The 14311-nt window shown below is 51.0% G+C and overlaps 1 protein-coding gene across 8 annotated transcripts in view; it reads left to right on the top strand.

Annotated features, from left to right (window-relative positions):
* Positions 1 to 13223, top strand: part of MTUS2 (microtubule associated scaffold protein 2) — a 581138-nt gene extending 567915 nt beyond the window's left edge. For all 8 annotated transcript variants that reach the window (XM_025874487.2, XM_073894733.1, XM_073894728.1 and 5 more), the window contains 4 exons: positions 1512 to 1610; positions 2635 to 2754; positions 5518 to 5615; positions 10334 to 13223. In XM_025874487.2, coding sequence (XP_025730272.1) covers positions 1512 to 1610; positions 2635 to 2754; positions 5518 to 5615; positions 10334 to 10547 — 531 coding nt within the window. In that variant the 3' untranslated portion in view covers positions 10548 to 13223. The remainder of the gene's footprint in view (positions 1 to 1511; positions 1611 to 2634; positions 2755 to 5517; positions 5616 to 10333) is intronic.
* Positions 13224 to 14311: the final 1088 nt, after the last annotated feature.

Raw genomic sequence — 14311 nt, 5'->3', positions numbered from 1 at the left:
ATGGTGAATAAGGCAGAAAAAACACAGTTTGACATTTTAGATCCATCCCAGGTGGTATTTGCCTGATGTATCTTTCATTGTTTTGCTTTTCAATGGAGGAGGAGAGACTTGAAAGAAATGCCTTCTCTGACAGCGAGGACGAGTTTGGCGTAGGCGCCATGTAGTCACATTCTACAAGGAGACTGCACCGCACAGCGACTGTGCTAGACCCCGGCCGGGGTCGCCCTGGGCTGGGATTTACATCCCCCAGCTCCTGTGCGTGCCAACTCTATCGCCCTAATGCACCAGCACTTGCATTTAAGGGCACTGTGGGGGCTTTTGTTTTTTTATTTTTTTCCTTAAAAATGAAATTGGAAGTAACTGGAAACAAACAAAAAAAAAAAAAAAAGAGGAAAAGGAACCTGCCAAAGTTGGTTTGCAAACCGGGGTCGTCTGGCGAGACGGAGAAAGCAGGCAAGCCAGCACTTCTACATGACAATGTTCCTATGTGGGATTACATAATTTACAATACCTCGCTCTTAATATGAGGGAGAAGAGTTCCTGGGGAGACCCTAGTCCCTTCATTTTAATGTCACAGAAATGGTGTCATGGGGCGGAGAACTTTGGGATACTCTGCGCGAACGAGGCACCGTCTCTCACTGTGCTTGAGCATCGAGAGAAAGCCACTGCCCGGCATCCTTCACTCGCCTGCAGTGATCAGGCATTGCTGGGGTTGCAAGAGAGGTTGAGGGCAGTTGCACCTGCCCTGGCAGCCAGGGAAGGGGCAGGAAATGGTTCCTCCTCGGACATACCATCATCTTCTCAGCCTGCACACAAAGAGCTGCTCCGTAGCAGCAGCACTGGTCTAGCTGGGCAGAGGGTCTACACGGGAGAAAAGACTCAGCTCCCATGGCAGCTCATGCCAGGGACATGCAGTCCAGCCTTGAGGCCCGGAAAGGCCGAGGGGAGGCCAGAAGTGAGCGGAGAAGGCGAGGGAGCTGGTCAGTGGAGCAGTGCTTGTGGGAGAGCCAGAATGTAAGGTGTCGTTGGGGGTGGGGGGTTGGGTTGTGCAGTGAGAACTGAGCTGAGAGACGAGAGAGGCTGATCAGGAGCTACGTCAACACTGTGTAAAGTATGCACTTCATCTTGATGCCAGTGGGGTTTTACATGGAGGGGGTGACGGGTTCAGGTGTGCACTTTAGGAAGCTCCCCCTGACTCCAGCGTGAAGGCAGAAGTTATAAGCCAGGTCCAGGAAAGAACAGCAGCAGGGCTGAACTTCAGGTAGAGGGAGAGGGACCAAGAGAGTTCGTGGACTCCGGGGACATTAAGCAGGTGGAATTGGCAGGACTTGATCCTTGGCCCCAAAATTAGTGTGTTTGGTGGTAGGAGGAGGGCTCTCAGGCAGAGAGGGAAGTCAAGGATGGTTCGATGGTTTATAAATGAGGACAGTTCTTCTTTGAGGTGGATATATTGTTCTTCCTAAAGTCGTGTGTGCAGTGGAGTGAGCTGGGCTTCTTGTCATTCTTTGCAGGACCAGGTGGACACGCTGACCTTCCAGAGCCAGTGTCTGCGGGACCGAGCCAGACGCTTTGAGGAGGCTCTGCGGAAGAACACCGAAGAGCAGCTGGAGGTAGTCCTGCTCCCCAGGCCTTGCGGCCCCGGTGGGGCCACACCCCGGGAGTCACCTCAGGGGTACCTCAGGACCTCTGTGTGGATCCGCTGCCACAGTGACGGCTAGCCAGGACATGTCCCTGTCAGCACCTCCCTCCTGACACACAAGACAGCTGTGGGTTTCTCCAGTGACATGTTATCCTTGCCAGTGGCCCACTGCCCCCCCACCAGCCACTGTCGCTGAGCTCTCCACCCCGGCCAGGACCTGCCCTTCCACTCCGTTCTCCCCCAGCTTCGGTTAGACTGGCATGGGAGGGACCCCTCGTGTCTGCCTTTGTAGGGTGAGGGCAGTGTTTTCCAGAAAAGCAGGCAAAATTCCTTCCCACTGATAGAGGGTCGCCAGATAAAATACAGGACACCCAGTTCAATCTGAATTCTAAATAAGTGAATTTTTTAGTATAAGTATATCCCATGTAATACATATACTTAGAAGGTGGTTTATGTGGAATTCTTAACTCAATGTCCTATATTTTGTTGTTACATCTGGCAACCTTACTGTAGCATTTCTTTTTCTAAAGTGCCTTCTGTGTGCTTTTTAAACCACTTTGCTCATTTCCCATGCAAGGATGCCCCCCACCCCAACTCTGCATGGGCACACGGGAGACCTGTAAATCCCAACTTGTCTGTTGAATCAAGCAGTCTGGGTCAATGTTAAAAGCCAGTTTTGAATTTACTCTTTTTACCCCATGAGCTCCCTTTGGGGGATGGGCTGGTAGCTTCCAGCTATCCTAGCCTCCAGAGTTTTCAGTGGATAGTGGCTTTACCTCCCTTGTTCCCCAGGGAGCTGGATTTCTCGTAGCATTTCCCGTGGGAAATCCGTGAGCACTTTTATCAGGGAAGGCTGTGAGTGGGCTCACACGAGCTCCAGTAGCTCTGGGGAAGCTTGGTACAGAAGGCTAGATTTAGCTGAATTCACGGCGCTGGCGAATACCGGGCTTTTGCTGGGGCCCCTGGTAAATAGCTCTTAATCTCCGCTATTGTAGATTGCATTGGCCCCCTATCAGCACTTGGAAGAAGACATGAAGAGTCTGAAGCAGGTGTTAGAGATGAAGAATCAGCAAATACACCAGCAGGAAAAGAAGATTATTGAGCTGGAAAAACTGGTGAGTCGGCCTGCTTCACTGGGAGAGCCCCAGTAACCTGAATGATATACGTTACTGTCATCACGGACATCTTCATTCACTGCATCCGGAGGGTGAGCCCTTCCCTGTCCATTGCTTACACCTGAGCAGGAAATGCCATAGCTGAGTCTTGAGACCTTTCTTAGGGAGCCAGGAATTCTGATAAGGAATCTGAGGTGGTGGGCGAGCCCTCCTGACTGCCTGCCTCCATCCCCCATCTGTCACTCCTCCCCCGGGGGACTACTGCTTCCTCCCTCCTCCCTGTGGGGGATGGGTGGTGAGCCAGCATCCTTGGAGCATCACTGAGGTGTGTGCCAGGCACTTCGCAAAGCACTTTGTTTGTTCTTTAACCCCCGACAGCAATCCACCCGAGCAGGTACCGGTCAGAGGCTCCTTTCATAGATTCAGGTGCAGATGGAGGCCTAGGCAGAGAGCGTAGCTTACCCAGAGCCCACTGATTAGTGGATGGGACTCCAGGCCCAGGGCTCGCGGTGCCTGCTCTCATAACCTTCCGCCTCCCCTTCAACCCGGCTTCCCCAGAACTAGCAGAGGTGCCCTTTGGGGAAACAGAGCACCGCCGAGCTCACTCCCCTCCCCTGCAGGCACAAGGGTCGTGCAAGGGCTAGAGCTGGAGACAGTCGTCCTAAGTTGGCAGCAGAGCAGTGTGCTTCCAAGGAGACACCATCTTGATGGGGAGGCTGACGTAAGGGTCTCAGATAGACTTTCTTGCTTTTTTACTGTTATATTTAGAATAAACGTTGATGCTATAAAAAGAAAAGACATGCATTGTAAGAAATTATAAGATAAACAAAAACAAGAAAATTAGAAGATATTTCCAAGTGCTGTTAGCACTTCCCAGAGCTTTTCCTCGGTACCGTGGACATGCCCCACACACAGAGACCTTTGTGTCCCGCTTTCTTCCAGCCAGCGGCTCTTGAACTTGCCATCTCGGTAACTGATCATCTCATCTACCTTGTAAAGTTCCCTGCCTGTGTCTGAAATATCCCCTGAAGCTGGTTTTCCCAAGCCAGAGCCGGTCTAGACACACCTGTTGTGTTCGGTTGTCATGTCCTCTCTTTATCTAGCACCTCCGCTGCCTGCGGACGTCTCACACTGCAGGTGCTCATCAGGTAGGACGGGGGCAGACTGCAGTGTGACTGTTGGTAAGCAGCATCCTGGGCCGTGGAGACCATAGGGCGCCTCCCAACAAGGTCAGAGCCCTGCCATGCAGCCCAGCCCACATAGGGACTGACACCCCTCCTCCTCCCGGCTGGGCCATCTGCATTCAGTTGTCTGGTCACCCACAAACGTTAGGGTTTATTGGGCTGTTTTTAGCCATGTTCCAGGCATTCTGCAGCCATGCATGACTTCTCCTTCCAGAAACCTTTGGCATAAAGAAAGAACTGATGTAATCACTTCCCATTTCCTGGGAGCAAAGATGAAGGCTGTAGGGAAGTGTGTGGGACAGAGCTCAGCCCTTTGGCTCTGACTCCTAGTCCTAGTCATGGAAGGGCGACAGTTTTCCTCAAAGATTAACAACCCAACAGTGAATTTGTCATTTTCTCTTCAAAAAATAATTTATTTCTGAATTTATCTTAGAATGGAACTGTACTTCTGCGAGGCCCTACGGGACACACGGACAGAGGAAAAGGCATAAATTGTGGGGGCATAACAACCATGGAAAATGTTATTTTCGGATCATGTACCAAGCCCGTCTCAGGCTTCGGGTTCCTGGCTGCCCATACCCTCAGAAGGAAAAAAAATGTGTCCACATTACTTCGATTTCTATCCCTCCGTTAATTCAGAATGTCATATTGTGCATGCACACCAGGGCGGGGAATGCCGATGCAGTGCAGCTGACCATCAGGAAGAACCAAGGGACCCATCAGCCAAACTAGGTCCTTGTGGTGTTCCCTAATCTCTGACAGCTTATCTCTGACTGCAGGGACACACACTGTAAGAAATGTATTCGTGGGGCGCATGGGTGGCTCAGTTGGTTAAGTGTCTGCCTTCATTCAGGTCGTGATCCCGGGGTCCTGGGATCAAGTCTTGATCAAGCCTGCTTCTCCCTCTGCCTCTGCCCCTCCCCCGGCTTATGTTCTCTCTTTCTCTCCCTCTCTCTCTCAAATAAATAAACAAAATCTTTAAAAAAAAAAAAGTATTCTACACAGGAACCTGATGTATATATACACACACACACACATATAATATATGTAAAAAACATTTATATCTAAAATATGAATAACAATATACTTTTACTATATACAGTGCACTCTGGTATTTTCTGTTCTGTTTTATTTTGTTTAAAAAAGAAATGCTACCTACATCTCTCTAACTTGATTTTACAACCCACTAATGCATTGCAAACTGCAGTTTGCAAAGCACCGTTTTGTTTTAAGATTTTATTTATTTATTTGAGAGAAAGAGTGAGACTGGGTGAGCGGGGGAGGGGCAGAGGGGGGAGGGGCAGAGGGGGAGGGGCAGAGAGGGAGGGGCAGAGGGGGGAGGGGCACGCAGGCTCTGCAACGAGCGTGTGGAGCCTGACACGGGCCTCCCTCTCAGGACCCTGGGATCATGACCTGAGCCAAAATCGAGAACTGGATGGACGCCAAACCCACTGAGCCACCCAGGTGCCCCGCAAAGCACTCTTCTTGATGATCCTCCAAAGCCCAGAAGCCAAGGGCTCTGGTCTTCTACCTTTGTCATGGCCTTGCTGAGAACCTCTTAACCCTGCATCCTTTGTAGGCAGAAAAGAACATTGTCCTAGAAGAAAAGATCCAAGTTCTCCAGCAGCAGAATGAAGACCTCAAAGCAAGGATTGACCAGAACACCGTTGTCACAAGGTAGGTGGGCCTGGGTGTCTAATCTTAACGAGGCACGTGTCACCTACAAAGTGGCTTTGCTCTTGAGCTCGTTGGAGGGCTCTGTTTTTGTCCCAGCATCCACTTCATCTCATTCCTCTGGGCTGTGAGGCTTCCTCACAGGCTCTTGGCATGTCGCATAGGGAGAGAAGAATAAAACATGCCATGGGGACCACAGAGCCTGTCTGCTGGCTCTGCATATCAGTGGTCCCCCCCTTGGGGGAAATGAGTGAAACTGGCAGAAGTGTGCAAAGCAGAGGTCTCCAGTACAGCTAGCTGGGAGACAGAGGGGGTTATTTCTGGGGAGTTTGGAGAGGGCCACCTGCTGCGTGTTCCCAGGCAAAAAAGAAAAACCACGTAAGCTCCATTAGCTCCCCGGCACAGAGCCGGCTAGGACCCTCCGCTGCTGAGCTGTGGTCCTGGGCCAGCCTGGCCGTGGCAGTGAAAAAGTCAGGGGGTGACCAAGCCAGTGAAGCCGCGCAGCCGAATTCAGCTGCTCTGAATAACACCGTTCCCATCTCTGTCCCCTGCTCTGTGATGCTCCAACCTTTGAGAAAGGATGCGGTGGTCCTCCGCTCTGCTATCAGAGTGGAGTAAAGCAGGGTTTGGGCTGGATCAGCCAGCTGGAGCTTACAGGCGGGCCTCGGAGCTACTGTGGTTTCGGTTCCAGACCACCGAAATAAAGCAAGTATCGCAGCGAAGCAATCCAAAGAATTTTTCCCAAATGAATGGTTTCCCAGTACATCTAAAAGTCACGTTTACACTATCCTATAGTCTACTGAGTGTGAAATACCATTATGTCTAAAAAAGCGATGTACATACCTTAATTTAAAAATACTTTATTGCTAGGGGTGCCTGGGTGGCTCAGTCGGTAAGCGTGTGCCTTTGACTCAGGTCATGACCCCAGGGTCCTGGGATTGAGCCCCGTATCGGGCTTCTTACTCAGCGGGGAGCCCGCTTCTCCTTCTGCTTGCTGCTCTCCCTGCTTGTGCTTTCCCTCTCTCTCTCTGACAAATAAATAAAATCTTTAAAAAAGTAAAAATACTTTATTGCTGAAAAATGCAAACCATCATCTAAACTTTCAGCGAGTAGTAATCTTTTTGCTGGTGGAGGGTCTTGGCTCACTGTCGGTGGCTGCTGACTGATCAGAGTGGGGGTTGCTGAAGGCTGGAGAAGTCTGTGCCAATTTCTTAAAACAACAATGAAGTTTGCTACATCAATTGACTCTTCCTTTCACAAACTATTCCTCTGTAGCGTGTGATGCTGTTTGATAGCATTTCATCCACAGTAGAACTTCTTCCAAAACGGAGTCAGTCCTCTCAAACCCTGCTGCTGCTTTGTCAGCTAAGTTGATGTCATATTCCAAATCCTTTGTGGTCATTTCAGCAGTCTTCACGGTGTCTTCACCAGCCGATTCCATCTCGCGAAACCACTTCCTTGGCTCGTCCGTGAGAAGCAACTCCTTATCCGTTCAAGTTTGATCATGAGACGGATCCATCTTCAGGCTCCATTTATTTATTTATTTTTCAATTCAAGTAGAGTTGACACACAATGTTACATTAGTTTCAAGTGTACAACTTTGTAAGTAGACAAGTCTGTACATTTTGCTGTGCTCCCCACAAATGGAGCTCCCATCTGCCACCACACAACACTGTTCCAACACCATTGACTCTACTCCTTGTGCTGTGCCTTTCATCCCGTGACTTCCTCATTCCACAGCTGGAAGCCTGTCCCTCTCTCTCCCCTTCATCTGTTTTGCCCATACCCCCACCCCCCAGCCCCAATTCCATTTCTAATTCTAGTCCTCTTGCTATGTCCACCACAAATGTAGTTAGTCACTGCCTTTACTCAAGTCTTGAATCCCTCGGTCATCCACGAGGGTTGGAATCAACTTCCTTCAAACTCCTGTTAACGTTCGTATTTTGACCTCTTCCCATGAATCATGAATGTTCTTAATGGCGTGTAGAATGGTGAATCCTTTCCAGAAGGTTTTCAATTTTCTTTGCCCAGATCCATCAGAGAATCACCATGAGATCATTAGCCTCATGAAATGTGTTTCTTTTTATTTATCTTTTATTTTAGAGAATTTTAATTCCAGTATATTTAATATAGAGTGTTATATTGTTTCAGGTGTACAATGTAGCAATTCAACAATTCCATATGTTACCCAGTGCTCAGTGTACTTTTTTTTTAAAAGATTTTATTTATTTGAGAGAGAGAGAGAGAGAGCATGAGTGAAGGGGGAGGGGCAGAGGGAGAAGCAGCCTCCCCGCTGAGCAGGGAGCCCGATGCAGGACTTGATCCCAGGACCCTGGGATCATGACCTGAGCCGAAGGCAGACACTTAACCAACTGAGCCACCCAGGCACTCAGTTTAGCTTAATTCTTAAGAGCCCTAGGATTTTTGGAATGGTCAGTAAGCATTGGTATCAGCTTCAAGTCACCAGCTGCATTAGCCTCTAACAAGAGAGTCAGCTTGTCCTTTGAAGCTTTGAAGCCGGGTACCGACTTCTCCTCTGGAGCTGTGAGTCCTCGATGGCATCTTCTTCCAGGAGAAGGCTGTCCCGTCTACACTGAAAGCCTGTCGTGGAGTGTAGCCACCTCCATGCTATTGTAGATGGACCTTCTGGAGAACTTGCTGCAGCTTCTCCACCAGCCCTCGCTGCTTCACCTTGTGCTTTCTGTTGTGGAGCTGGCTTCTTTCCTTCAACCTCGTGAACCAACCTCTGCCGGCTTCAGACTTTCCTTCTGCGGCCTCCTCACCTCGCTCAGCTCTCACAGAATTACAGAGAGCTAGCTAGGGCCTTGCTCTGGATTAGGCTTCGGCTTACGGGAATGCTGGGGCTGGTTTGCTCTCCTCTCCAGACCACTCGAACTTTCTCCACCTCAGCAGTAAGGCTGTTTCTCTTTGTTATCATTCATGTGTTCACCGGAGCAGCACTTTTAATGTCCCTCAAGAACCTTTCCTTCACACTCCCAGCTTGGCTGATGTTTGGCATGAGAGACCCCAGCTGTCAGCCTATCAAGGCTTCACCATGACTTCCTCACTAAGCTCTGGTTTAGAGTGAGAGGTGTGCAACTCTCCCTTTCACTTGAACACTTAGAGGCCACCGTAGGGTTATTCATCGGTCTGACTTCAATATTGTTGTGTCTCAGGAAATAGGGAGACACCCAAGGAGAGGGAGAGCGATGGGGAAAGCCTGGTCAACAGAGCAGTCAGAACACACACAACAGTAATTGGTTAAGTTTGCGATCTTATACGGGTGCAGTTCATGGCACCCCAAAACAATTACGGTAGTAACATCAAAGATCACAGATTACAGATCAGCATAACAAATACAATAATAATGAAAAAGTTTGAAACATTGCAAAGATTACCAAAATGTGACGTAGGGACTTGAAGTGAGCAAAGGCCATTGGACACGTGGCATTTGAGGGCTGCCATAAACCTTCAACTTAGAAAAAACACAGTATCTGCCACGTGCAGCAAAGTGAAACATAATACAATGAGGCATACCTGCATTTCATCCAGGAGGACAGAGCCCTCTCCGTGAGACCCATGCCTGAGCCCTGGCCCACTACTCAACTGTACTCCTTATTGGAACCGCCTGTGTCACCCTCTGATGCGCACACCTGTGCACACACGCACACTCACATACATACTTGTGCTTCCTGTCACACACATGCCCATTCGTGTGCCCGCTCCCAGACTTGCAGTCATGCTCCCTCGAATGCATGCACACTCTTGTGTGCACCCCCCTCCCAGGTCACACGCATATACTTGCACACATTCACACATGTTGCCTCCACAACTGAACTCGGGGTGCCGGCAATTCGTTCCCACCCCAGAGGTTCACAGGAGAGACTGTGCAGGGGCAGTAGGTCCGTCAACCCCCTCCCCCAGGGGGAGCTGGAGCCTCTGCTCGACCTGAGCCATTGCACGTCGCCGGGAAATCACAAAGGCACCCTGGTCCAAAGAGCAAGTCCAGGCTTTACCCAAGTGAACTGGCTTCCCGGGCTAGGTCCATCCAGCTACAAAATGCAACAAAGCGAGCAACTCACACTTACTGACAGGCGGCCCAGGATGCCTTGATTCAGTTTTCATTTAGCATTCCTTCTCAACAAACATTAACCGAGCATCTGTTATGTGCCAGACACCAGGCTGGATGCTGAGGATTCAAAGAAGGCTCTGGTCCCTGTCCCCGAGGGCTCCCCCTCCAGCCGGCGGGCAGATGCACAGATCGGCATTTGCAGCAGCGGAAGGCAGTTGCTACCATGGAGCCCCGAGCCAGGGGCAGGGAGGCCCGGAGAGTCCTTTGGCTGACGGCACTGTCCCTGTGCTGTCCTTAGTGTTGGTCGCCACTCTCTTTGAGCCTCCTGGGCGGCACACCCACCCAGCTCCCCACTTCCCTCCTTTCCTCTTCTGCCTTCAGCATTTGCTCTGTCCAGTGGACAACTAGCACCTCCCTCCCCTGACGGGGCAGAGGGACTGGGAGTCGACTGGGGACGGATGGGTCCGTGGGACAAGTGGAAATCACGTTTCGGCCCATGGCTCTTGGTCACCGTGGTCCCACTTGTCCCTGTCCTCCCGCAGGCGCTACCGCCTCCTCCCTTGCCCCGAGCCCACGCGCAGGGTGAATCTCCCGTTCAGTGCCTCCCGGCAGGATTGCTACCTGACTGTTTCTTGTTCTCCTCATGCAGACAGCTGTCGGAGGAAAATGCTAATCTGCAGGAATATGTCGAGAAGGAAACCCAGGAGAAGAAGAGATTGAGCCGAACCAACGAAGAGCTGCTCTGGAAGCTCCAAACTGGAGACCCAACCAGCCCGGTTAAACTCTCCCCCACGTCCCCTGTTTACCGCGGCTCCTCCTCGGGGCCTTCCTCTCCCGCCAGAGTCAGCACAACTCCCAGATGACGCCGCACCACGCAGCCTGCGGGAGCCGTGGCTCCCGTCCACGTCCACCCGGTGGTTCCACCCGGAGGGAGTCAGGACCAGGGGCCGGCCCGTGGCTGGCCCTGCGCGCATGCTCAGTAGCTGCCTAGCTGCATCCTAAGCAAAGTCCTCTTCTGATCCTCATATAAGACTGTCCCGGTGTTGCACTTAGGAGAATGTAAACGGTAGTGTCTGATGTGCAAACGTTTGACCGTAGGTAGAGCCAAAAGAAAGAAACTCCAACTGTTCTTAAGCAATGAACTTTCACTGCAGAATTTCAGGTTAGTTACAAGTAGCTCAGTTTTGAATATACATTGAATAATCATTGTGTACTGCACCGATATGTGTGTATATTTAGATACACGTATATACACATGAGCGGTTCTGAATTGCATTTTTTATAACATGAAGTGCTGACATATTTTAGTGAAGGTCAGCAGTTTTCTAACTTGTGCCTAAGAATTATTGGGATGTGAAAATGCATTTCTATCTAGCTTCCCAGGAATATTTCTACCCAAAATAGAAAAAGGAAAAAAAAAAAAAGATACAGAGAAGAAGCGCCTTTCAACCTACCACCAAGTGGTACTCTAATACAAACACCAGCGATTTGTGAACGGTAACTGCCTTTGGAACAGTCAGCTTCTTAGTCAACATGATGTGAGGTCACTATTATTCCATTCACAAGTTTTAATTAATACTCTTGTCGTGAGCGCCTAAGGGATAGCAGTGGGAAACCCTGAGGGGTTTAACAGTTTTGCAGATGATACTCATGACAGTGAATCATCTACAGTCTTGTAAACACAAGTTTTGCTTTTTTTCCTAAGTGGCATCTTGGAATCCGTCATTAAGCTACTGCACCCGCGGAAAAATACGGAGGAGCATGACCTTCTGGAGTGAGGGTGAGGATGACCTTGGAGTTGGCCAAGACCATCCCTGCTCCATCCTCCAGAAGGCAAATTGCTGATAGGATCTGTCTTCTGACAGAGCACTGAGTAGGAAAGCGTCCTCTGGCAGCCCCATGTGGTGTGCTCCGATGCAATTCTCTAAATGGTCAACCCACCAAAAGATGACCCGCAGGTCCCCGTTTCATAGGCAACCAACCCCCCATCAGTTTGGTTCTATAACTCAACCCCGTCAGTGTACACTGAGATGGCTCAGGGGTTCTAGCAGGGGCTTCCAGAATGCCGACTCTTCCATCCTGGGGGATCCGTTCCCAGCTGTGCTCGACCATCACATGACCTCCCACAAAAGCCAGGCATATTTTCTGCCCGATGACCAAGCTGTACCACAGCTGCCAGCGGTCCCTTCTTAGGCCCAGGAGGTTCTTCCAGACGGAGGAGCCCTGTGGAACGGCCAGCCAGCGGTCCCTGGCTCCTGGACTGGCATTTGTCTCGGAAACGATAGACGTAGAATGTGAACGGACGCTCCCCCCGTAGTGCTGTGGAACGGTAGGAGCACGACACACAAAAAGAGACGTAGTTTTAACAGTTGATATGGTGACATTAATGATGCCTTTGTTTCCTGTTCGTGACAAAGACCCTGCACTTTCTACCGATGGCCCCTGAGAATGGTCCTGAGCACAGGGCTGCCTCCAAGCCTGCCCGAGGCAAGCGGACTCACGCAGGGATGCTCCGTGCGCCAGAGCCACGGAGCCAGGAGGTAATGGGGCCCTGGGCCCTGCCTGCTCGGCACACGTGCAGCCAGCCCGAAGACAGGCCTGGTCTGTATTCCTTGTGTGAGTCAAGGTTGGGCTTGTTGGCCTCAGGGACATCTCACTTCTAGCAAACCTCCAAGGGTCTTTGCCCATCCTCGGGACATACACAGTAGATCCCCATTGAAGAAACATGTCTTTTTTCCTTTAGCGGCTCTGCATGATGTTGTGATATTGAGTTGGGCATTCCATTAGAGTAGATCATGCCACGTTGACTAAATACACAATTATTTATTCTATTAGCAGGCACCACCTGCAAAAACGCTCGTTCGGCGGTAGCTCGGCTCCGCCCGTTAGGAACCGCTACCATAAGGACACCTGCTAAATGCCGTTACACAGCAATACAGATGTCAGTGTTACGTTAGAATGTGCTACAGTGTGTTAGCCTATTGCAGTCAAATTCGTAGTGATGTTAGAACTAAGTAACCCCTCACTAGGTGGACTAAAGCTTTGCCCTCACCAGCCCTGCCCTTGGGTACTTGAGCTAATTCCCACATTGCCCTGGCTTCGTTCCTTCATCATGGACACCCACCACGTGTTGCTCCTATCCTGAAACATGGGGGATGGCAGCCGCTGTGCCCCCTCCACACCCCCGCCCCCTCCCCATTAGGACCTGGACCCCTTTCGATGTGGAAGTCTCCTGGTCATCCACCTCCCGGGCTGGAGTGGTTCCCACATTCCGATGCTACAGCCTCCCCACCTGCCTTGGACCCGCCAAACCTCACCAGCCTCTTCCTGGTGTTTGGGAGACATGTCTGAGCCCTGCACCCACCCCGGCCCACCACACGCTGGATGAGGTTCTGGGGGGGAATGGGGTGTCCGGGGATGGGAGGGGGCTGCTGGGCTGGCGGCACACTTGGTGATTATTTGAATGGGGTCACACATTATTTATCTGGCCCCTACAGTTTCTGTGTTGCATATTTGTGTTTGAAGCATATTAAAATGAACTTGAGGGACCTTCTGTGATATGCACTTGATGTACCTGTCAGCCTGGCCCTCTCGGGCTTCAGGAAATGGAGGCTGGGGATCCAAGGCAGGGAGCAGGGAAGTGGGCTAGAGTCAGTTGGAAAAGGACACAAAAGACTGAGTACAGTCCCCTCACCACGGATTTCAAATTCAGACCTGAACAGGTATGTGTTTCCACCCCAAAGAGAGCTTGGTGTGTCCTAAAATCCCATCAGTTTTATTTGGATAATCACAGACCTTTATCTCGAGCAACAATGGCCACCATCATGCAGTTCCTTAACAAGAGGCTTTTCCCCCAACCAAGGGGCTGGGGGACAGGGTGAGGGGAACACAGGACCCTGGAGAGCTCTGTAGCTCTCCCTATAACACCCCCAAGTGCTGCCGGGACACCCGTTTCTACCTGAAAGCACTTGCCCCCACCCTTCACCTGCCTCAGGTTGGCCAGCCCGACCCTGCAGTGTCCACAGGGGCCTGCCCCTTCCTGGGGTCCCAAGGGAGCCCCCCGGGTCGGCCAGCTCCCCGTGGTGGTTTTGCAGGGCATGTGGGAGTGGCAGCTACTGTAGAGAGACCCCAGCAAGCTTGCCCTCCCGGACAGCTGCTGAACAAGAGACCTTTTGCAGGAGATAAATCACGAGTCACTTCAGGACGTGAGAGGAACACCACAGTCCCCCTCTGAATCACCCACGCCTCCAGATCGTTGATGATGACTACTTATTGATTAATGATCTTAATTTCATCAACCTGTCCCAAACTGTTTGTTTCTTTCGGGGGGTGTCTTGTGCCCTCCACTTCTATGACAACCACTTCCCATTGTCCTTCCCCCTCCACAGGAGGTAAACAAGGCATCCGTCAGCACCTCCACTTCACAGAAGAGCAGGTTAGTGACTCACCCACTGGCACGTGTAGGAAAAGAGGTTAGCGCTGGCTTCCTCTGCAGAGAACCACGTCCCCTTCCCGCAGGTAACTTGCAGCAGGCAGAGGAGATCTTTGAAGGCAACTCACTCAGTCACCTCCTCTGTGCCAAGGACCCTGGTACAGCCCACCACCCCATGCATCTAGAAGGGAGTGG

Source organism: Callorhinus ursinus, unplaced genomic scaffold (genome assembly GCF_003265705.2).
Source record: "Callorhinus ursinus isolate GAN/ISIS: 27379988/994484 unplaced genomic scaffold, GSC_fseal_2.0 scaffold7, whole genome shotgun sequence".
Taxonomy (NCBI): domain Eukaryota; kingdom Metazoa; phylum Chordata; class Mammalia; order Carnivora; family Otariidae; genus Callorhinus; species Callorhinus ursinus.
Note: the sequence above shows the minus strand (reverse complement) of the source record. Positions and strands in the feature narration are given on the sequence as shown.